The sequence below is a fragment of the Cricetulus griseus genome, chromosome 8 (genome assembly GCF_003668045.3).
Source record: "Cricetulus griseus strain 17A/GY chromosome 8, alternate assembly CriGri-PICRH-1.0, whole genome shotgun sequence".
Lineage (NCBI taxonomy): Eukaryota > Metazoa > Chordata > Mammalia > Rodentia > Cricetidae > Cricetulus > Cricetulus griseus.
Window position 1 is genome coordinate 21,365,089 of NC_048601.1, and position 23,983 is coordinate 21,389,071.

The 23,983-nt window shown below is 48.6% G+C and overlaps 2 protein-coding genes across 5 annotated transcripts; both read right to left on the minus strand.

The window, feature by feature from the left end:
- Positions 1-1,751: 1,751 nt before the first annotated feature.
- Positions 1,752-14,891, minus strand: Acrbp (acrosin binding protein). The gene is made up of 10 exons (XM_027428285.2): positions 14,119-14,891; positions 13,511-13,729; positions 13,233-13,327; positions 12,698-12,815; positions 10,255-10,717; positions 9,381-9,513; positions 4,231-4,410; positions 3,951-4,118; positions 2,904-2,987; positions 1,752-2,090 (listed from the first exon to the last, which is right to left on the minus strand). Exons 1-10 carry the CDS (start codon positions 14,159-14,161, stop codon positions 1,968-1,970), a joined length of 1,626 nt encoding a protein of 541 aa, XP_027284086.1. The 5' UTR covers positions 14,162-14,891; the 3' UTR covers positions 1,752-1,967.
- A 145-nt stretch (positions 14,892-15,036) lies between these two features.
- Positions 15,037-23,730, minus strand: Ing4 (inhibitor of growth family member 4). 4 transcript variants are annotated; one of them, XM_027428288.2, is made up of 8 exons: positions 23,627-23,730; positions 20,095-20,166; positions 17,244-17,410; positions 16,963-17,068; positions 16,692-16,797; positions 16,330-16,477; positions 16,049-16,110; positions 15,037-15,934 (listed from the first exon to the last, which is right to left on the minus strand). In XM_027428288.2, exons 1-8 carry the CDS (start codon positions 23,661-23,663, stop codon positions 15,895-15,897), a joined length of 738 nt encoding a protein of 245 aa, XP_027284089.1. In that variant the 5' UTR covers positions 23,664-23,730; the 3' UTR covers positions 15,037-15,894. The 4 variants fall into 4 exon arrangements, with proteins under 4 accessions (XP_027284089.1, XP_027284088.1, XP_027284087.1 ...); XM_027428287.2 differs by having other exon boundaries at positions 16,954-17,068; XM_027428286.2 differs by having other exon boundaries at positions 16,692-16,800; positions 16,954-17,068.
- Positions 23,731-23,983: the final 253 nt, after the last annotated feature.

The following is a 23,983-nucleotide window of genomic DNA, read 5'->3' on the forward strand; positions in this document are numbered from 1 at the left end:
AGCCACTAATGACTGCTGGGAGAGGAAGAGTTAGAGTTAGTCTTTCCCAGGAGTGAGTCCCTTAATTACTTAACCAATACCAGTGGTCAGCCTGAAACTATATACACACAAGCAACACTAAATCGACTCAGCAGTGTGTGTGTGTGTGTGTGTGTGTGTGTGTGTGTGTGTGTGTGTGTAACATTAACAGCAAAAGAAGAGGAGGCCGTTAATTTGGAGGGATCGAGAAGAGAACATGGGAGGAATTGGAGAGAGTAACAGGAAGGGGAGAAATTAAGTAATTAAATTTTAATTAAAATAAATGTAAAACATTTTTATATGTGTTTGAGTGTGTCTGTGTGTGCAAGATGGCATGTAGGTGCTTGTGAAGGCTAGAAGATGGCATTAGATCTTCTGAAATTGGAGTTACAGATGGTTGTGAGCTGCCGGACATGGGTGCTGAGAACCAAATCTGGGTTTTCTGCAAGAGCAGTTAGCATCCTTAACCACAGAGCCTTCTCTCTTGCCTTGTAATTTTGTTGTTTTGGGCTTTTTTTTGAGACTAGGTCTCTCTATTATGTAGGTCTGACTGTCCCAAAACTTGCTATATAGACCAGGCTGACCTAGAACTCACACAAATCCACCTGTCTCTGTCTCCTCAGTGCTAGTGGTTAAAGGCATGCATTACCACACCCAGCATGTAGCCCAGGCCGGCCTGTCTCTACCTCTCAAGTGTTGGGATTACAGTCATATGCCACCACACAAAGATTTTTGGTTTTATAAAATATTTTATTAAGGTGTGTGTATGACAGAGACAGACAGACAGACAGACAGACAGACAGACACACACACAGGGGGGTGTAATGTGCAATCATGCTCTCTCCTTCTACATGGGTTCTGGGGATTGAAGTATTAAAGTTAAGGCACCAGGCCTGGTCAGCAAATGCTTTTATTTGCTAAGCAATCTTTCTCTGGTCCCCCACAATTTACTGCCTCCCCCCTTTTGGGAAACAGGGTCTCATGTAGCTTCAAACTCTGCAGCCACGGATGACCTGAATTTCTGATTTCTAGCCTCCACTTCCCACGTGCTGGGATTCAATGCTGGGATTAAAGGCCTGCGCCACCATTCCCAACTGAACTCACGTCCTGGTCCATGCTAGGCAAGCCCTCTGCCAAGTGAGCTACACCCACAACCCCAGGTACTGTTGTGTGTTCATTAAAATGCTGTTAATGATTGGTAGCTCATAGAAGAGACTCTACGGTTTCCCCAGTTGTACCACAGTGTGAGTGTCCAAATTATTCCAGGCTAGTGTCAAGGTAACAACACTTCAGGAAGCTTCATCCGTTCAGGCCATCTGGCAAGGCTTGAACAGCCAGGGCTTCTGAGTTCCAGGATATAGTTTCGCTCTCCTGCCTTCTCGTAGAGGGAAGTGCAAGCTATGTCATACTCTCTGGGGCTGACACGGTCTCAGGCTGTGGTCTTGAGAACCCCGTGTTTGCATGTGAACTCATGGGGCCCAGAGCTTCAGAGACGAAGGCCGGCGTCCCCTCTCGGCCTCTCCACCTGTGGGACCGCAGTCACAGCCCTTTCAGTGCAACTCCTTGACCACTCAGGCCTGCTGCTTCTGGTGCGGGATGCTTCCTCAGCGCTCTTCCCAGGAAGTTCTCACTGGCTGGTGGAGCCCTCACATCGGGAGTCTGCAGGTGGATGCCTAGGGAGTGAGGTGTGGATGCTCAGGGTGGCGGCCACACTAAAAATAGGGCACATGGGCTCAAGAAGATAAACTTTTTATTTAAGGTATTCTTCGAGGCACATGGAGCTCCCACCGCGGACCTCTCTGGGACTGCCGTCCCAACCCAAGGAAAATGTGAGTGGGGGCCAGGTAAGAGACCTGTGAGTGGCACCGGAAGCCAACTGACAGATGAGGTCTAACAGCGATGGAGAAAGTGGAAAGGTAGGGCTGGGGTGGGGGCCGCACAACCCCAGCTCATCCAAACTGGCCTAGAGCCAAAGCGTTAAACTCTTGGTTCCATCGAAGGATAACCTCCTCGCTTTTAGCCGGGCTCAGCACGTTGTAGTTCTCATTCAACATACATCTCATGCGGGACAGCTACGAAAGGAAAGGATCGTGGATACGTGGGAGCACAAAGTGAGGTGTCAGAACCAGGGGCAGGCAGCAGGGGGCCAGAAAGCAATGCCCACGGGGTTCCAATAGTTCAACCTCGGGGGGCTGGAGAGATGGCTCAGAGGTTAAGAGCGCCGACTGCTCTTCCAGAGGTTCTGAGTTCAATTCCCAGGAACCACATGGTGGCTCACAACCATCCGTTATGAGATCTGGTGCTCTCTTCTGGTGTGCAGATATACATGGAAGCAGAATGTAGTATACATAATAAATAAAATCTTAAAAAAAAAAAAGAAATCAGTCAATAGTTCAACCTCCTTAAGGACTGAGGAGGCCTAGACTCAGAGAGGAAGTAACTTACTGTAGGCTGCCTGACGAGCAAGGCTGGGAGGCCTGTTTTCAGGCCAGCTAAGGGTCTCCCGCTGGGTCCTCAGGGCCCATCCCTCTTTTTTTTTTTTTAAGATTTTATTTATTTATTATGTATACAATGTTCTACTTGCACATTTGCCTGTGTGTCAGAAGAGGGAAGAGGGCACCAGATTTCATTATAGATGGTTGTGAGCCACCATGTGGTTCTTATCTGTATCAGCTTCCCCTGCCTCTGTCCACTCCTCCCTGAGAGGGCCTGGCTCCCTCCTGACTAGGAAGATGAGGAGGCACTGTGTGGAGGCCTCTGCCTCAGAGCTGCAGACAGGGAACTGTTTCTACAGCCCAGCTTCTGGGAGAGAAGGGCTCAGAACAGACCCTCCCAGGAGCACTAAGAGGATGGTAAGGGGTGGGGGACAGGGTCGGGGAACTCACGTTTCGGTTCTGGTTTCTCATCAGGCACTGTTGGCTTTTGAAGGAACAGTAGTTTGGGTACTGGACATAGTCTGTGTCACAAATCTATACCAGGAGTCAGGGAAGAGAGACAGAGTATCAAAACCCTGACAGGACGCCGGTTTCTAGAGTAAGGGTCATGGCAGTCCTGGGTGGAACAGGGCCCTAGAGGAGCAAGCCTTGCACAGCTGGGTACAACCCACTGTGCTTCCTTTTGCCTTCTCCTACCCTCAGAACTGGATCCCTGGGAAGCCGTGGCGGTAAGGAGAATCAAGGGTGTCCTATTAGTCAGCTTACTGCGGGTACAGGAGGAGGTGGTTAAGGGTCCAGCTCATGAGTGGTCAAGGGCTTGTTTAGCACGCATAGGGCCTGGATGCCAGGCCTAGCAACATACACACACACACACACACAGAGGTGAGTGTGTACAACATGGGAAGGTGACTCAGCTGGTGGTCCGATACCAGGGAGCCTGTTGGTGTTGAGTGAAGGGGAGGACACAGGGATGATGATGAGTGACAGTGGACCTTGCCTGCTGTCCGACTGTGGAGGAGGATTGGGGACTAGCTCTCAGCAACAATAGATGGTAAACAACTCAGAGATGGTGGCTTGGGGGTGAGGGGGAAAGGTGCTGATTTTATTGCTGGGGAAAGCACTGGACAAGATGGGAAAAGGCTTCAGGCTGAGCGAGGGAGGCAGGTTCCACAGGGCTGGGAGTATAACTCTGGCCTGCAGTGGACAGTGAGTGACTTGACTAATGCCACTCAGCAAATGACTGGCAGAGCTGGGGCTAGCAGTTCTATCTCCATCTTGCCTGCCAGTCTGGAGCTTTCTCACTGGACAGGGTTCCTACTGCTTTGTTGAGTGTGACCCTGCGTCACTGGGGGAAGGGTCTGGTGAAGAATGGCAGGAGGCCATTCTAAGGACTGGGTCTCAGAGCTGGGGGTCCTAAACTCAGGCTCCAAAACAAGTATCAGAAGAACCGGGAGTGGCTGAGGGGCGGGGCGCTAAGGTTGAAGAAAACAGTCTGACCTTTGTGGGGAGATCCCCATCCTGGAAGCTAAGGAACTCAGCCTTGAGCCAGTTGGAGACTCGGTCATCTTCACAGCCCTTCATGGCAAGCCGGTTACACCAGAAGTCTGAGCTGAGCCCTCCATACATATCCAGCCCAGCAAAGCGGCCTTTTTCTGGGATTCTTGCCTGTGGACATGAGACGTGTGAGGGGCAAGGGCCTCTCCACCCCCCAGGAATTCTTCCCATGGTCCCTGCAGCTTGCCCTGCTGAAGGCAGGCTGCCCGGTTGGTTGAGGTACCTGATTGCCGGTGGATATGCTCTGGGATGAGAGGAAGGGGCTGATGAAGGGTATCTTGTGGGTGGCGTCACACCGCTGTCGCAGCACGTTGCCCTCAGCGTGGCATTGCTCCAGCTTAAGGGAGCAGAATGCACAGAGGGGACAGGCCGCTGTGTGTCGCCGTCCAAGACTGTCACAGACCTGGGACGGGAGTTTGAGTGAGAGGCTGAGTCTTTGCAGGCTGACCTTTCCCTTGCATCAGAGCACACAGCCTCATGGTTGATGTTTTTGCCCCAAGGCCTTTTGCTAGGATTTCCTCCTCTGCCCTCTTTCCTAAGACCCCCTCAGGGACCAACCCCTCAGATCCTGAGTCAACTTCATTTGCAGGTACCACCCTCGTCTTTATTACCAGCTCTCATTTCCTCCCCAAGCTCCAAACTTCCCTTGCCAAGTCACTCACAGGCATCTAACATGGGGGAAGGGACTCACCATAGCCTGAGAAGGATCCTAATTCTCCTTTAATGATAGTGCTAATAACATTTACATTGGTGACAGTGCTGGCCTGCAGAGGCAGGAGCATAGTAAAATTGAGACTGCCTGAGCTACATGGCAAGACACTGCCTAAAAATAAAATAAAATAAATAGGCAGTCAGGGAGTTACCCTCTTGGAAGGGTAGAAGGTCAGGAGTTCAGAATTCTCATGTACCAGGCCAGCTTGGCCTATAGAGATCCTTTCTTTAAAAACAAAACAAAACAAACAAACAAAAACCGGCCAGGCATGGTGGCACATGTCTTTAATCCCAGCACCCTGAAGGCATTGGCAAGTGGATCTCTGAGTTCCAGGCCAGCCTGGTCCACATGGTGAGACACTCAAACACCAAACAAACACCACCAATCCCGTAAGTACTAACAAAGAACATTGGCACTTACTCATGAGGACAGCGGGGCTCCATGTGGTTAAGAACATAAAGTTGGACATGGGTCCGGGTCTTTCCATCTCTCAGACCCGTTCTCCATCAAATGCCTAGCTCCAAACCTGCCAGTTCCTGTAAACTTTTTCGGGGCAGGGTTACCCATCTCCTAGCTGAGTGCTGGTCCCGAATGAGCGTCCTCAGCAAAACCAGAAAGATCTGGCCAAGCACGCCTTCAGTGAATCCCACCATCACCCAAGGCACAGCCTGAGACAGGGTGAGAGCTCCTTTTCAGGTCCTGCTTACCCTGCAGCAGCAGGCAAGGGAGACAGCAGCATGACCCTGGCCCCCGAACCTTGATTAGGTTTCCCTTTCCTGCAACATTAAATGCCTCAGATGGCACCCAGACTTTCTACAATAGTACCCTATCTTTTGACTCTGTCTTCCGCTGCTATGTGCTCAGTAAAACGGACTCTGTTCCCTTATCCAAGCACACTACCCTGAGTCTATGACCTCTGAACTTACACTTCTAAAAACCCTCTCTCCAGCACACCCTTTTATAGTACTGCCGACTCCTCATGAACCGCCCACGTCAGGCTCAAGCTCCTTCCAGCCAGAATATATGTTCACTCTGAGCTCTTCGTCAACTTTCAGGTCTTGCTTGGAGCGGAGCCTTTGCGCATACTGTTCTCTCTCCCAGGAACCTTCCACTGGGCCCCTCACTTTGCCTTAACTCTCTTCAGCTCCAGTTCCCCTAAGAACATTCTCTGATCATTGCAATCATGAAGAGTGTCCTGTTGACGACATTGGCTGCTTTCTCGGCACCCTGACAACACTGGCACTTTCTCTTTATCCCTTCCCAGTGCTGATCTTCTCACAGTGCCCAGCTCCGTGGTTGAGGCACCAGGTTCGAATTCAAGTCCCTTGGATATGAAAGAACTCTCCCACTGAGCACATTCCAGCCTTATTTTCCCATCTCTTTCACCCCAACTAGTTTTCAAGAGAGCAAGCATTGAATCTGCTAACATCTCAAGTGTCTAGCAGACAGTTGGTACCCAATCAGTGTTTGTCAAAGAAACAGATGAATGAATGGTAGGTTGGCTAGTGGTTGTTTGCTAAATTGTACTGTTTCACAACCAAAGAACTGTGTGTGCTAGGGCGAGCCTGTACCCCCAGCTACTAACTACCCCCAACCTGAGAGAGGTTCACTTGAACCCAGGAGCTCCAGATCAGCCCATGTGACAGACACCTTGCCTCAGAAAGTGACAACAAAGGAACACTTTTTTAAAAAGCACTTTTTCTGGGGCTAGAGAGATGGCTTAGTGGTTAAGAGCACTGACTGTTCTTCCAGAGGACCCAGGTTCAATTCCCAGCACCCACATGGTAGCTCACAACTGTTTGTATAAATCCAGTTCCAGTGGATCTGAAACCTTCACGCCAATGGACATAAAGTTAAATAATTTTTTTTAAAAAAGCACTTTGGGGAATGGACTTGCTAAATGGGGAGAAATGTTGGAACTGGAATCTCTTTACCGATTCCCTGAAATGCTATGATGGTCTTGATTGTCAGCCCGATTAGACCTAAAATCAACTAACAGGTAAGCCACTGGGCACTCCTGTGAGAGATTTCCTTGACCGAAGTGGAAAGACCCACCAGAAAAGTAGGGTGGTAACCCAGATTTTCAAGAGGGAGAAGGAAGCCTGGCTTTTGGTCTCCTTGCCTTCACTCTTACTGGCAAGTCCATCTATCCTGGTACTCCTGCACTCCTTCACTGATATTAGAACCTACTTCTTTGGGATTCCAACGTGGACTGGAGACCAGATGCTCTCCAGAAACCTTCCGTGCTTTAGTACCTGATTGGGACTGCCAAGCCACCAGCCTCGTGGACTGAACGACTACCAGATTTATGGCCTGTCTAATGTGAGACACCCATTGCTGGACTACCCAGACATATCATGTAAGCCAATCTGATAAATCTCCTTTCAGTATATCCATTCGACTGGTCCTGTTCATTTAGAGAATGCTGACACAGATTATGGCACCTGTCCCCAGGGCGATAACTATCCACCTGATGGCAGGTGGCACTGTGGCAAAGGCAGTGTGTTCTCCTTAATTGAATACTTATGGCGTTTCCTTCCCTGCACCTGGTGCTCCAGGTGAATTCCCCCAGTGACTTACAGCGTGCCTTATCCACCACCTTGGTGCTCCACACAGCTGTGCTTCTAATCAAGGAACTCCTTCTGGGCCAAATAAGTGGCCAGTGGGCCTCTGCTGGTGGAATTCATTGGTCTTACCATGTTTCCCATTATCCTGGAGAGAGCTGGCTTGATAGGGTGGCAGAGTGAGCTTTTTACTTTTTAAATTTTATAGGATGTTCTGTGTGCATGTGTATCTGATCACCACGTGTGCCTGGTGCCCTTGGAGGCCAAAAGAGGGCATCAAATTCCCCTGGAACTCAAATTACAGATGGTTGTGAATCACCATATGGGTGTTTAGAATTAAACCTGGGTCCTTTGGAAGGGCAAGCAGTACTCTTAAGCGTTGAGCCATTACTCTAGCCCTTGGAATGGCTTTTTAAAACAGTTCCAGTGCCAATTAGATGAGAGCAGCCTAGAGGGCTGGGGTAGTGTTTTCCAGAAGATTGTATATGCTTTCAATTGACCTCCAGTATATAATAGTATTTCTTCTATAGCCAGATTCACGGCCTAGGAAGCAAGGAGTGGAAATGAGGGTGGTACCACTTACTGTCACCTCTACTGACCTCCTAGGGACATTTTTTTTTTCTTCCAGTTCCGTGGACTTTATGCTCTGCTAGCCTAGAAGTTTTAGTTCCATAAGGGGGAACATTTCTGCCAGGATTCACAATAAACATTACATTTTACTGGAAGCTAAGACGTCCCCCTGGCCACTTTGGGCTCATGATACTTTGAAGTCAACAGGCTAAGAAAGGATTAAATCATTGATCCCGACTACCAATTGGAAACTGGATTCCTTCTTCATAATGGAGATAAGATTATGTCTGGAGTGCAGAGGACACTTTAGGGCTCCGGTTCTCAACCTTCCTCATGCTTCGACCCTTTAATACAGTTCCTCATGTTTGGTGACCCCAACCATAAAATGATTTTGTTGCTAATTCATAACTGTAATTTTGCTACTGTTATGAATCATAATGTGAATTCTGATATGCCGGATGTCTGATATGAGTCCCCCAAAGGGGTCATGACCCCACAGGTTGAGAACCTCTGCTTTAGGGAATCTCTTGGTGTCACTGTGCCCTGTGATGACCTGTGATGAAGGTCAATGGGAAACTACAACAACCCAATCCAGGTAGGATGACAGTAGCACAGAAAATAGGGAGATGGGAGAAGGAAGCTTTGCTTTTTGCCTGCTTGCCTTCATGCTTGCTGGCAAGTCTGTCTATGGTGCTGATGTGGTGTTCCTTTACTGATAATAGAATCAGCTTCTTCGGGTTTCCAACGTAGACTGAAGACCAGCAGCTCTGCAGGAATCTTCAGGCCTCCAGTGCCAGTCTGGAACCGCTGAGACGTCCAGCCTCAGAGATTAAGCAACTATCAGATTCTCAGCCTCTCCAGCCATTGTTGGACTATGCAGATTGCATCATGTAAGCAAATCTAATAAATCCCCCTTTATATATATCCATTCTATATACAAATGGTTTCTTTATATATTGTTGGTTTTTTTGTTTGTTTGTTTTTTGTTTTGTTTTTTGTACCAGGGATTGAACCTGGGTCTTCTGCACGCTAGGCAAGTGCTCCACCACCGAGCTTCATCCTCAGCTTTCTGTTTACTTTTTTATTTTGAGACTAGGTCTCACTAAGTTGTATTCATCCTGCTGCCCATTCCACAGAGTGAACTTGTGACTCATTTGCGTCAGCCTCCTAAGCAGCTGGGACTACAGCCTGCACCACCAGACTCAACAGGAATAGGTTCTACGAACCTTCTGGAAAGAGAAAGAGCTGAGTCTAAGGCACAGCTAGGTTACTGAAGATGCTCAACAGGATTCAAGGATGGCTTACAGCCTGAAAACTTGGAGAGCTGAAGGATGCATTCTAGACGGGACTGGCTTCCGGACTAGGTCTTGAACCTTCCTCTATGGTGGCTGGAGATGTCCTTCCAAGGAATCTCTTCACCTACGTCTCATGCTTTCCTTGCCCAGCCCCCTCACCCATGGCTCACACAGTGCCAGGCCCATGGGATGTCCAGTGGCATGTATCCATTAAATAGCATGGTGGACATACCGAATCCCCGAAGCCAAGGATCTCCTCCTCCATGTAGCTCCAGGCCTTGGCTGTGGGAGTCATGGTGCAGGTATTCTCCATAATGGAATAGCATAGCACCATCATGGTCTCCGTGTGGGGCAGCTGCAGGAGGCTGCAAGAAGACAGTACAGACTGGTGGGGATGGGCTAGAGGGGTGGAGCAGAAAACCACCTCTACTCTTCCCCTCCGCTGGGCAGTTGCTCTTGGTCATATGCATTCAGCACGCTTAGCAGAGGACCTCCATCCTGCAGCCTGAGGGGACCTTGGACCAACTGCCTACTTTACAAATGAGGAACTGAAGTCCAACATGGAGAAACAGCGGCTGGAGAGATGGCTCAGTGGTTAAGAGCACTTGTTGCTCTTCCAGAAGACCCAAGTTTGGTCCCCAGTACCTACTCTTGCAGCTTACAACCACCCATTTACTGTAGTCCCAGGGGATCCGACGCCCTCTTCTGGCCTCCATGGACACCTGCACGCATGTGCACACACACACACATACACATACACACACACACACACACACACACACACACACACACACACACATACACACATACACACATGCACTTAAGTAAAAATTAAATATTAAAGAACAACGACAACAACAACAAAATGGAGAAATAACTTTCTGAAGGCTTTAGTGCTAATCAAGGCTAGGGATTAGACCAGAACCCAGGGTGGGGCTTAAAACAAGGATGGGCACAGAACAGGAGGGGCCCGCCATTGCTAGTTTTGCCTGAAGCCTAAGCAGATCTGAGTGGGTCTGGAGACCAAAGCTGGTAAGTGGGCTTCGCAATTCCAAAGAAGGCAGCAGGGATGGCAGGGCCCATGAGGAAGTCACAATTTCCTGTACCTGCCAGTGCTTTGGCTTCTCCAGGAGTTATCGTACAGTTTATTCATTTCATCCATTTCTTGGGCTGACCGAATGAGCTCCTGGATATTCTCCATCATCAATGGAGGAGAGTCCACTTCTCGGACACGGGGAGTGAAGGAGGAAGGGTTGGAAGACAGCGAATCAGATTGAAACTTGGGCTCTGGGTCCGACTGCAGACTGGACACTGACTCCAGGCCCTCCTCTGTCCCCTGCCCCTCTTCCTGCTTTGCTTCCTCCTCTTCTTCCTCCTCTTCCTGCTCCTCCTGCTCCTGCCCTTCCTCTTGCTTATGCTCTTGAACCTGCTCCTGCTTGTGCTGCTCCTGCCCTTGCTTGCGGCTGCTCTGTTGCTCCTTGCCTCCCAGCGACAAGGAGGACTGCAGCAGCTCCTCCACATTGTTGTTGAGACGCTCAGGCCAAGCCTGGAAGGCCTGGCGTTCTGTGGCTGCAGCAAGGTTTAGAAGAGACCAAGAAAGAGAAAAGAAGGGATCAGACTTCCTTCTCCTGGACAAACCACATTCATATGTGCCGCCATGGTGGTTTCTTAGCACCTGGGAGGTGGAGACGGGGAGGACATCAAATCCAGCCTCAGCTACATACACACTGAACTTGAGGCTACATGAGGCTGAGACCTTATCTCAAAAACAGTAACACAAGTTTTTTTTTTTTGTCTGTTTTTGTTTTTGTTTTTTTTAAATCAAGTAATTGGGGCTGGAAGGTGGTTGGTAAAGTGCTTGCAAGCATGGAGATCTGAAAGTCTACATAAAAGCTGGGTATGGCAACACACGTAAGGTGGGGACAGAAGGATGCTGAGGATTTACAGGCTAGCCAGTGAGCTCCAAGATTTTTTTTCTATTAATTTTTTGTTTTTTTCAATACAGGTTTTCTCTGTGTATCCCTGGCTGTCCTGGAACTAGCTCTGTAGACCAGGCTGGCCTCGGACTCAGAGATCCACCTGCCTCTGCCCCCTGAGTGATGAGACTAAAGGTGTGAGCCACCACTGCCCAGCAATTAATTATTTCTTTGAGACAAAGTCTTGCTATGTAGTCTTGGCTGGTCTGGAATTCATAGAATTCCACCTACTTTCCATGTGCTAAGACTAAAGGCCTGTGGCACCTTGCCCAGTAGCTTGGGTTTCTTTTCCCTTCTTTTTCTTTTTTTATGTGTCTATTTTCTTATGATTTATTATTTATTTTTATTTTATGTGCATTAGTGTTTTGCCTGCCTGTCTGTGTGGATGGGGGTATTGGATCTCCTGGAACTGGAGTTACAGACAGTTGTTTTTTATTTTTTGGTTTTTCGAGACAGGGTTTCTCTGTGTAGCCCTGGCTGTCCTGGAACTCGCTCTGTAGACCAGGCTGGACTCAAACTCACAGAGATCCACTTGCCTCCCAAGTGCTAGGATTAAAGGCGTGCACCACCACCACCACCTGGAGTTACAGACAGTTGTGAGCTGGGAATTGAACCCAGGTCCTCTGAAAGAACAGTCAGTGCTCTAACCACTGGGAAATCTCTCCAGTCCCAGCTCTAAAGAACCAGTCTCAGGAACTGAGGTGGTCTAAGCTGGACATGATGGTACATGCCTTTAATCTCAGCATTCTGGAGACGAGGTAGATCTTTGTGAGTTCCAGGCCAGCTAGGGCTACATAGTCAAAACCCTGTCTCAAAATAAACGTGGTGACTGAGGAAGACACTCAGTGTTGACCTCTGATTCCCACATATATGCACACACACACATACACATGAATATATTTGTACATACAGTCAATAGACTAATATCAAAATTAAAAGTCATTACCATGACAAATGTATTGGTGGTGTGTATCACCTTTCCACTTGCCTTGCAAGTGTACTTGTTCCCTAGAACAAATGTTACCTTTATTCATCTAGAGAACACCATGTATGCCAAGACACTAGCAATTAATTCCTTCTATTTGAAGGAGGGGATTCTAGGATTCAAATCCAGAGCCTCACACTTGCTAAGCATATGCTCTACATTGAGCTATTCTCCCAGTCCAAACACTCTCTAAGATGAAGATATTAATTTACAAAAGGCCAAGAAGGCTTTTTTTTAAATTTTCATTTTATGTGTATGGGTGTCTGAATATATGTTCTGGCATCACGTTCATGCAGTGCCTGTGGAGGCCACAAGAGGGCGTTGAATCTCCCAGGCCTTCCACGTGAGGGCTAGGAATTGAGTTCAGGTTCTCTAGAAGAGCAGCCAAGGCTATTAACTGGAGATCTCTGTGAGTTTGAGGCCAACCTGTCTTTGGAACTAGGAAAAACGGATTCAGACAAGGAGCCTTGACTTATTTCATGCAAAGAATGCTCTCCACTCCCGGACTCCTCAGTCTTCTTACCGCCAAGGAAGGCCTGACACCCTGAACCCTGGGAACTGTGGTTTCCCAACACTAGGAGGTCTCACCTGTGACATGGGATGCCATGGCGGAGGTCATGGTAGTGGGTGCAGCTTCTGCTGAAGAATCTACCTCCTTGAGAGTGTTGGGTGATAGGATGGAGACTGGCTGGGAGCACCGGACCCGCTGCAAGGGAAGAAGAAAAACAGGAATGCCTTTTCCAGACAGCAGCCACTTTTGCTCCAGAGGATTCCTCAGACCCCTTCCTAGCAAGTCACAGTTCCCACAGTTCCTGGTGGGATACAGGAACACAGCTCCTCTACGAAGCCCCTCGTCCTAAGAAAGGGAGTTTTTTTTAGGCCTGCCTTCACTCATTCCCAGCTAACTTGAGTAAAAACATGGACCCTTTGAAGTAACAGAAGGACACAGCTCTGCCTCTTCCCAGAGTCTTTTCTCTCCTTTACTCACAGGAACAAGGGTTGTTCAGCCCGTGTGAGCACCTTGGCAAACTGACAGGAGCGTGAACTAAATGATATCCTCCCTCAGCTTCCCACCCCACAGCCTCTACCCTGGTTCTGGATCGCGAGACTCAACCTTTCTCACCTTGGCATAGTAGACATGGTTGGAGCAACGATACTGAGCAAACTGGCAGAAGGACTCAAACCAGGAAGCATACGGGAGGTCAGAGCAGACAGCACCTGAGGGGTAAGCACCCAGGGAGAGCAAGGTTACAGCAATGCCGGGGCTGGGTCAAGTTCTCTGCCATCTGGCCTGAGCTGCCAGCTATATCCTTCCCCGGCCTCCTAGGTGAGCACGAAGCTTTTGCCCCGAGCCCAGTTGATCTCTGGGTATCTAGGTTTGCCCACCGGTCTGGTCCTCACCATCTGGTACCAATCCGTGGTTTTCATATTGGTCCAACTGGACGAGAGTGGGGTTCCGGCAGCCGTGGGTTGCACGGAGGCGGCAGGTGGTCTCTGCCTTCCAGGTAGGGGTCAGCAGGGCGAAGAAGCGTTCATATTCAGTGGATGTGAGAGGGCTGCCCGGACTGGAGGCCGAAGATGTCTCCTCAGCTAAAAGAGGTGTTACAGGCAGGAGCCTCACTGCAGGACAGGGGGACAGACAGGAATGGACCTTACTCCAAAACATACTCCACGTCCAGTGTCCAGACCCAGACTAGAAGTGACTCCCCATTAATTAAGAACTGGGGTGTGTGTGTGGGGGGGGGGGCGTGTTGTCCTGGGTGATGTCTGATGACTAACTAGAGTGTCCCTAGACATTTCTAGGGACAAGATATTAAAGTCCAACCTCCTCGAAGCCAGGCAGTGGTCCAATTCGACCACATGGAGACAGCCCTCCCAGAACCCACGAAAAAGGGGCTCTCAGGTGGCAGGGGCCTCAAGCCCTTTGGGAGCATAGGGAAGCCCCAGGGAAGATCCACCCACGTTTTCAGACCAGGACAGTCTCCAACCGGCCAACCCTAGCCGCTCACCTTCCAGAAGCAGCAGAAGGAAGCCAGCAGCTAGTTTCATCATGGCCCGGAAAGATTCACCCGCGTTTTCACGCCAAAGCGACCTCCAACGGGCCAAGCCTCGGAGAGCTGTGGGTCACGGGCTGCTAACGCGGAGGCAGGAGGCGGGGTGCTACGTCACAAAGGTGAGGGCGGGGCCGGGCCGCGCGGGGAACTCCAGTGAGGGGCACCAGTTGTGGGCCTTGGACCCAAGGCAGAAGCCACGGGCTGCAGCAACCCCTCTTCAACAGAGTAAGCCCTCTGTTGCTCCGTTCTACTTTCTTTGATTTTTTATTTTTTATTTTTTTTGCGCTGCCGGGAACTGAACCTAGAACCTCGCTTCTCCTACTGCAGAGCTAAAAATCCCAGCCCTGTGTACTACTTTCTGCCACTTAGCCCTAGACCCAGGCGTGCACGTACTATCACCTCTTTCTTCTACAGATAAAGAGCGGGGCTTAGGAAAGTCATGTACCTAGCTGGATGGAGACCTAGTAGTTGGGTATAGACAGCGCTCTGGGCAGCAGAGCTGGAGTACGTGAAACAAAGGCAGGGATGACCTGGCTAAGGAGCCAGAGGATGGATACCTCAGGTAAGAAACCGGTCCTAAGTTAAAATGAACACAGGGTCCACCAAGATGAACACACGTGGTGGCTCAGGGGACTTACTATTTCCAAGAGGGAGGTGACCAACACTGGGGGATGAAAATACTTTGGTTTTTCCAGACAGGTCTTCTCTGTAGCTTTGAAGCCTGTCTTGGAACTTGCTCTGGAGACCAGGCTGGCCTCAAAATCACAGAGATCTGCCTGCCTCTGCCTCCCCAGTGCTGGGATTAAAGGCCTGCACCACCACCGCATTTTGTATTTAAAAGAAATCAAGCTGACACTATCACAGCACACATAGTTAACGCAAATACATGATTTATTGGAATCAGGTGAAAAGTGCTTCACTGGAGCAGATGCATAATTACAAAGTTCTGAGTCCCCCAGTGCAAGGCACCCCTCCAGGTGGGCAAGTCGTAAATATCACAGGACAAGTACCACTTTGGGTTTCATGTCTTGTCCTATTTCTGGCAAGCCATTCTCCTGCCTCTCATCCAATCCAGAGGATGCAAAAGGAATGTTTAGCACATGTACGGAAACAGGCTCTACAATAAACACAGCAGGCCAGCGTGGATAGCTTTTATTTACCTACCCCACTCCTTTTACATGTGAGTTATCTGTGCTCCACCTTGCCCCTCTCCCATTCAGTCAGGATAAATCCCCGGGTCACAGAGGAAGGGGTAATCACTCAACTAGGCCAGAGCCCAAATGATCTAGAAGATCCCTCACCATGGAAAAAAGAAAGAGGATGGAGAGGTTTGTCCTACCTAGCCCCGGTGGGGGAAGGGGAGATTGAGGAGACTGGGAGAGTGCCCACTCCACTGCCCCAGCCCTTAAATACAAAGCAAGGGAATGAAGAGGACCCTCCCTCTGAAATACAGCACCAACCTCACCATGGAGGCAAAAGGACAGTGAGTGGGATTCCTTCCCTCTGGAGGAGAGAGTGGAGCGAGAGCACATACCGTCAGTGGCTGTGGCGCCCTCCCTACCGGGGTTTGGATGCAGCCTCAGCACCAGGAGTAGGGAGAGGGAGAAGGGACGGCGGTACTGCACTGTCGACATCTCCCTGGACCCCCAGTCCCCAGCAGAGGCGTTCCTCTCTGTCACTAGCCCAGGTCAGGGGGATTTGGAAGAGATCTGGGATGGAATCCAAGGAAACCTATTTCTTTTTTCGTTCTTGGGAGCAGCGTGGGCAAAACCTAAAAACCGACAAAGAAGAGCAGGGCAAGCAGAAAGTAAGTGAAGCCTGCGTTGTCTCTTGCGCTCAGCTCGGGGACAGTGTGTCCAGCTCCTGTCACAGCTCTGTCACTTACCATTTCCCTCGAGGCTTGGTTGTCAGCCCCACACAGGCGAAGTGGAACCACTCGATGGAACACTGGACAAGGAAATGGAACACAGCAGTCAGGCTGGAGGGAGAGCTGTCGTCTGCAGACTCCTGAGCCTTTGGGAAGCTTCCCCCAAGTCTCAAGGCAACCCAGTCCAACCGCCGTCCTACTCTGCAGTTCCTCTCTTCAGCTGAATCACCTCCCCCTTTTGTCCATGCCCTCACAACCCTCAGAGCTCCTCCCCCAATCCTGAGTCAAATGGTTCTTACATCTGGGTTGTCACAGCCAATCATCTCTCCATAGGAGACCTGGTGACAAAGGCAATATGTGGGTTCGTTGGGATCCACAGGCATATCCAACACATCAGAGGGGTGGACACTGCCAAAGGTCACTGAGGGCATCCCATACTCAGGACTTCTGCATGCCAAGAGGAAGACAAATGTCATCTGCAGGAAGGGAAGCTACAACCTGAGCTCTGAGATGGCAGAAGGTCAAGGTGAGGCAAATGACGTATGGCTTCTTCTCCATCCAGCAGACACCAAAGTGGTATAGAGAGTTACTGGCACAGAAGACAGGGAAAGTGGCGAGAGGCAGCGCTGGCTGGGAGGTAGACGCCCTCTGGTATACTCACGTGCGCACAAGTTTTAGCTTCTTCTGGGCAGCCTTGGGGGCTTCTTCATCTGAGTTTTTCCCTTTGGAACGGGCACGGGCAGCTTTTTTCTCCTTTTGAGTCCGGCCTTCTAGGAAGAAAGGGTAAGCCAGAAGGCAGAGACAAAAAGATGGGTTAAGTCCTCTTTGTTCCTGTTCCAGGCGATGCTGCTCCCTCATAGCTGGAGTTACCCTCTTCTCCCTGAATCCTCGCCCGCATCTCACAGCCCCGCCCCCCTCCTCACTCTTTTTGCCTTTGCTAGAAGAGCTGTCATAGTCACTTGACTCGATCTGTTTCTCCTTCAGATCAGCCTCAAAACGGGCCAGGTCTGTATCCAGCCGCCGAATATGTTTGTCCACCTGTGGGGGAGGAAGAAGGGAAGAGGTACAAGGCTGGTTCCAATGAAAGAAAACAGCTAAGGTAGACTGATGTCTCTCCCAGACCCAGAACAGATCCCAACACAGCTGAAGGAGAGGTCTAAGACCCTGAGGGTTAGATTGGGAGATAGGTGGGAAGCCATGAACAGGGCCATACCATCTCATAGGTCTGCATGGCAAGCTGCACCTTGTCGTCACCAAATTCCTTGCACTTGCCATAGGCCTCCTGGATCTGTCTGAGAAGGGCCAATTTTTCCTCGGAGCTCAGGCTGCGGGCGCTACTCATATATTCAGTGGCCAACTTGTCAATTTCAGCCTTCAGGTCTACAACAGAGACAGAGGCCTGGGTCACAATGGCCCTGGTGGCTAGATGAAACATACTTCTTCCTCTTGCTCTTTGCACCTTTTCCATTGGCCATCAAAACCTTCCAACTGAAATGTACGTTCGTACGTTCACAGGTACTGTGCACTGTGCTCAGGAAATGCAACACTGAAATTATTTGGGCCTTTTCTGGTTTGTTTTGAGACAGTGTCAGTATGTAGCTCAGGCTGGCCTTGAACTTGGGATATCCTCTTGTCTGATTCCCTACCACTGGGATTACAAACATATGCCACTGTGTCTGGCTGAGACCAGTGCCTTCGAGGTGCCGAAAACATGGCTGCCAGAGTTGGAAATGAGACTCCCGAAAGGCATTGTGGGGTTCTCAAACGTGTACATGTTAACATGAAATGCATTTCTGATGATGGTTCAAGATGCTGCTTTGCAGGGCTTGCTTGCTGCTTGCCTCATGAGTTTGGTTCCAAAGGCCACCTTGTTTCTTGTCTTAACCGAATCCCTGACAGACCTGACTGCTGCAAACCAGGCCGAGTCACTTACTGGTGCTGTGGCCTCCAGATCTCTCTACCTCTTTCTCTTTGAGACAGGGTCTTGCCCAGGTTGGCCTCGAATTTATGATCCTCCTGCCTAAGCCACCACAGTGCCAGGTCTGAAATTTTAACATTAGGTCCTAATTCCTCCAAGAAATGCTGCTTCTGCATCCTTACTGTCCACCCTACATTTTTCTTTCCATTTTTTGAGCACCAAGTCTCATTCTGTAGCTCAAGATGTCTTAGAATGTACTATGTAGTCCAGGTTGGCCTCAAAAAAGAAGCAAATCATCCTGCCTCAGCCTCCTGAATGTTGAGTTTATAGGTGTGAGCAACCAGTTTGCTCATCTTACTTCACTCATCAGTTGCAATTTGCTTACAATTCTTGTCACTTTTTTTTTTTTCTGTTTGTTCATCTTAGATATTGCTCCAAACACCTTACCACTAAGAGGGCTGGTGATACCCCAGAACACTGACCTGAAGATGTCCACTCCCTAACATTAGGTAGGGCTTGTACAAATACCAATGGAAAGAGGCAAAAGACTGTAACACACTGCAGCAGCAGACAATGAGAGGATCTGGGAACATGCATTCCAGGCCTTTAGAAGAAGTTGGGAAAGTATACAGTCCCATAATCTCCAGCTGGTCTTTAAGCATGGACTCAAGAGTTAGAATTTCATTACCAAGGAATCCAGCTGATTCTAACCATATGGCAGGCGGCTGTCAGTGGCAGATGTCCAGGATGCTAGTTAATACTCACTTCTCATGAAGAAACGTAACCAGAGTAACTTAAGACATGGCCTCCAAATATCCTAGCCCATTACATCTTTGAACATGGCTACATAGAATGGATCCTTCAGTAGGTGTGGGGGCACTTTCAACACGAACCTTAAATCTGGAGCAGACCAATCTGAGCACTGTGGTGTAGCCTTTCTTAGGCTCCAGATTAATACCTCAGTGTAGCCAAATCTGCTCCATGTCCAAGGCCTGAGACAATGCCTAGTGCATCTGTCAGCGGAAGAATACAGTATAGATCTCCTGATGTTAAGTGATGCCTTGTGTCTTCTTGTTTTTATTATTATTTGTTAGTTTATCTATTATCTATCTATCTATCTAGCTATAGAAAAGGTCTCATGTAGCCCAGGCATACCTTAAACTGGGTGTGTACCTGAAGACAACCTTAGATTTTTTTTTCCCAAAAAACAGGGTCTCACTATGTAGTCCTAGCTGGCCTGGAACTGGAATTCAATTTACAGATCAGGCTAGTCTTGAACTCACAAAGATCTGCCTGTGCTTCCATGCCTGGCCCTTCTTTTTTTTTAAGAGCTTCTCAGCAAAGTTCTTGTCAACCAGTATGAGCTGTAGTCTAAAGCCTGGTGTACTGTATGGTAACATAAACAATGCAATGAGGTATAACCTATGGTTATCATGCAAAGGCAACAAACAAAAAACAGTAGAAACATCTAGGGTTGGTGTCTTGAATTCTTGAAGAAGGTACAAAAATCATAGCATTTATGAATGTTATTTATTTTGTGTGCATAATTTGTATGTGTGTGTATCAACGTGAACAGTGGCTTAGAGGTGGTGGTCAGAGGACCAACTTCCTGGAGGTTCTCTCCTTCTACTATGTGGGTCTCCCAGGACTTGGGTTGTCAGGCATGGCAGCAAACACCTTTACCCCCTGAGCTGTCTGGCCAGCTCAGCATCTCTAACCTCTTGAGGCATTGTCTCAATACTCCATTTGATGTGGAAAAGCAGAATGAGGATGACCATTATCTTCTTTTAAGAATTCCATGAAAGGCAGGCTGGAGAGATGGCTCAGTGGTTAAGAGCACTGGCTCGTCTTGCAGAGGACCTGGGTTCAGATCCCAGCACCCACATGGTGGCTTTTAACCATCCTGAACTCCTGTTCCAGGATATCTGATACCTTCTTCTGACCTCTTTGTGCACCAGGCACACACATGATGCCCAGACATACACACAGGCAGAACGCACACACACACACACACACACACACACACACACACACACACACACACACACAGATACAATGCCACAGTCCTTCAGGTTATACCAGATGGTATGGTAACAGAAAGTAGGGAATAATGAAGATCAACAAGAGCCTGCTATTCTGTACGTACCCTCTGTCCTTTGGTCTAGGTCCCTCATGAGCTGAAAGTTTCTCTGTAATTCAAATGGGAGGTTTTCAATACCTGGGAAGACAGAGAATATAGTTACTGGCTTATACCGGTCTTGGCAAGTGCTCTACCACTCAACTACATCACTGGCCCTAGGGCTCCTTTTAAAATGAAATGCAAGCTGGAAGTAACAGGAGGCAGAAGAATTAGGAGCTCAAATCAGTGTCAGCCACATAGGGAATTTGAAGCCAGTCTGGGTTACATAAGATGTTGCTTTGTTTTATTTTGGTTTGGTTTGGTTTCCCAGACAGCCCTAGCTGTCCTGGAATTCACTTTGTAGACCAGGCTGACCTCAAACTCAGAGATCCACTTACCTCTGCATCCCAAGTGCTGGGATTAAAGGCATGAGCCACGACTGCCTGCCTGGCTTAAGATAGTTTTCAAATTCAAAACAAAACAGAATAAACAAACGAACAAATAAAAACCCAAATAGACAAAAGTGCAGGGGCTGGAGGGATGCTCAGTGGGTAAGAGCACTGGCCATTCTTGCAGAGGACCAGAGTTTGGTTCACAGCACCAGTGCTGAGTGGCTTACAAGTGCCTGTAACTCCAGCTCTGGGGGGAGTACAGTGCTTCTGGGTTGCAAGGGGACTTGTACCCCCGAATATACACACAGTCACCACCCACACAAATGTGGAACTCAAAATTATTTTTAAATATCATTTTCTAAAAATATGTAATTCAACATTAAAAAATGAAGTGCAGAGCCGGGCATTGGTGGCACACGCCTTTAATCCTAGCACTCGGGAAGCAGAGGCAGGAGGAGCTCTGTGGGTTTGAGACCAGCCTGGGCTACAGCCTCCAAAGCCACAGAGAAACCCTGCCTCGAAAAAACAAAAAAACAAAAAAACCAAAAAAAAAAAAAATGAGGTGCAGTTCAGCTTCTTCTCATTCTCCTCATTTGAATTTTTCTTTCTTTTTTCTTTTGACGACAGGGTCTCTGTAGCCTAGCCTGGATGCCCAACAATGAATTTCTAGTTATCGTTTATCAAACTCCCAAATGTTGGGACCTAATAGTTCTGTGTCAATATACCAGATATATTCAGTGTTGGGGAATCAAACCCAGGGTCTCCTGCATGCTAGCTAAGCACTCTTAACATCCCAGCCCTGAAATGGGTTTATCTGGGAAGGATTCATTTGCCTTTGTTCAACAGAGAAGACTGGCCTCTCTCTCTCTCTCTCAATTAGCTTGTCTCTGTGTAACCATCCCATCCTCCTCCTCTTCTGTGACAATCTACACACTAGTTTTCCCTTTATTTTCAGTTTCTGCTCCATCTTCTTTGCCCCCCACTTAAAATACCAACCTAGTTCCTTCAGCACTCATCACGCACACCATGACCTTCCAGTAACTCCTTATTTCTCGTGCTCTGAGCTTCCTATCTCGATCACCTCACTCAGCCACGCAGTCTCTCTGCTCAGGCCTTTTGGGTGCAATCTCGCTCACCAGCTTTCCAAGAGCTGTCTTCCTCCTCCCACCCCACCATACCTACTCACTTTCTGCTCATTCTTCAAAGTGCAGCCCAGAACTTGACTTTCCCAGACTGTGATAGGCGCCAAGGTAGTCTAGTGAATACTTTTAGTTTTTTATCCAACCATAACTAAATAATTAACATAGTTATTTACTCTGTGTCGTCTCCCTAGCCTTCCAGGGCAGATACGTGTCTGTATCAATTTTACAATTCCCTCAGGTTTAGAATTGCCATGCAAACAGAAAGTGCCAGGGAATCCTTGAATAAATGCATTATTAGCTAAGTCTCCCCATAGAAGCAAAATCTCATCCCCCCAGCCCAGGGGCTTGCATCTGCTAGGCAAGTGCTCTACCATCACTTTTTTTTTTTTTTTTTGGATAGGGTCTCATTGTGTAGCCCTGCTGGCCTAGAGCTCAATATACAGACCAGGCTGGTTTCAAACTCAGAGAACTTCCTAAGAGCTGGGATTTAAGGCATGTGCCACCACACCCACCAATTTTTAAAGTGTTTCTACCGGCGGCACACGCCTTTAATCCCAGTACTTGAGAGGCAGAGGCAGGTTGATCTCTGTGGGTTCAAGAGACCAGCCTGGTCAACAAGAGCAAGTTCCAGGACAGCCTCCAAAGCCACAGAAAAACCCTGTCTTGGAACTCACCCCCCCCCAAAAAAAGTTTCTAATAACTAGATGATGGGAACAGATTTAGTAGACTTCCTATGGCAGGTCTTACCCTGTCCTTGGAGCAGATGGGAGGAAGGGGGAGTGGAGGAAGTGGGAAGAAAGGACAGGGGGAGAACTGGGATTGGAATGTAAAAAATAAAAAAAGAGAAAAAATGTTTCTACTAAACCAGGCATGATGTCACATGCTTATAATTTTAGCCCAGGGGAGATGGAAAGAGGACCTGGAGTTCAAGGTCATCCTCAGCTATGTACCATTAGACACTGTTTGAAAAAACAACAAAAAGGTGCTTCAACATCAGCTCACTAGGATCCTTTAAGTCACCAACAGATTACCAAATCAAAGGATCCACCCTTTGTTCATATTATCTTCTCTTGAAAGTGACTTTCTTCCTCCTAGTCTTACAAATACTAAACCGTAGAGCCAGTAACTTCAACACTGATGTCTTATCCTTTAAAGGCTGTTTCCTTGAGATTTTTTTTTCTTACTTGCTCACTTTCTTTTCCCTGAATGATCTCACTGTGACAGACTTTATACCTATTTCTAAGGCAAATATATATATTTGTATGATGCCCAAATCTCCTACACTGCAGAATTCACCTTGATTTTTGCTTCTCAATCACAAAGTTATGGTTAATATCTAAAAATTTCTGTCATTCTCTAAGATCAGGTTTGCATTTCTGACTTGGGGACTGCTGCAGTTAACTGATCAGTTACTTTCCTTTATTAAAATCAATACTCTATTTTAACATGCAAATATCTTGTGTGGCATAAAACACTGTTTAATCTACTTCCAGCCTATTCTCAGTCCCCAGCCTGTCAACACACACAACTCATTTTATGAGAACTGGATTTTGCAAGTGTCCCAGTTTAAACAACTCAAGTGGTCGTTCCTTGCATCCACCTAGTTTCATGAGAAGCCACTCTGGGGACATAAATGACTAAAGGGAACTACACCACGTATTTGCAGCTGCTCCAGATGACAATGAGTGATAACGACCCTGGGCAACTTAGGAGACAAAAATGTAGCCCGAGGACAAGGACCCTGAAGAACTGAGCCAGGAAACACCTCCCCTGCCACCCGCATCGCTTCGAAACGCAGCCCTGCCCCGGCCGGGCAGCCCTGCCCGGGTCTAAACACTAGCGAGGCCTCTATTGCCCTGCCCCGCCCCCTCCTCCTCCTCCTCCTCCCTCGAATCAATCTTCCCACGCAACTCTTTCTCAACTGTGAGCTTCAGGCCCCCAGGGCCTCGGAGCTACAGACTCTGTCAACCCGGACCCTCCGCACCGCTCCACGACCCACGACCCGCTGCTTCGGTCGGCTCTTACTGTCCAGATAATGTTCCAAATACATCCCAGCAGCCATCTTGAAGCAAAACAAAGCAACTTCCGATCCGCCCCGGAAGTGACTGAAACTAGACAGGCGCTGGAGCCATTCTTGGACTAGAGCCTTTCCGTACTTCAAAGGACTTCCGCCCTTACTAAACTGTCGCCCCCCAGATACATCCGCCCGACATTGAACCTTTTCGCAGGGCTAGTCGCGGTCGCCCACAGCGAGGCGGCTTTAGCTTGCTTCCGCCCTTACGACGCCAGTGTCTTACCGAGACAGGTATGACGTCACACGAGGTCGCCATTTTGCATTCTCTAGCAAACTTTTTTCCCTTCCAAACAGGCGTATTTGGTAGA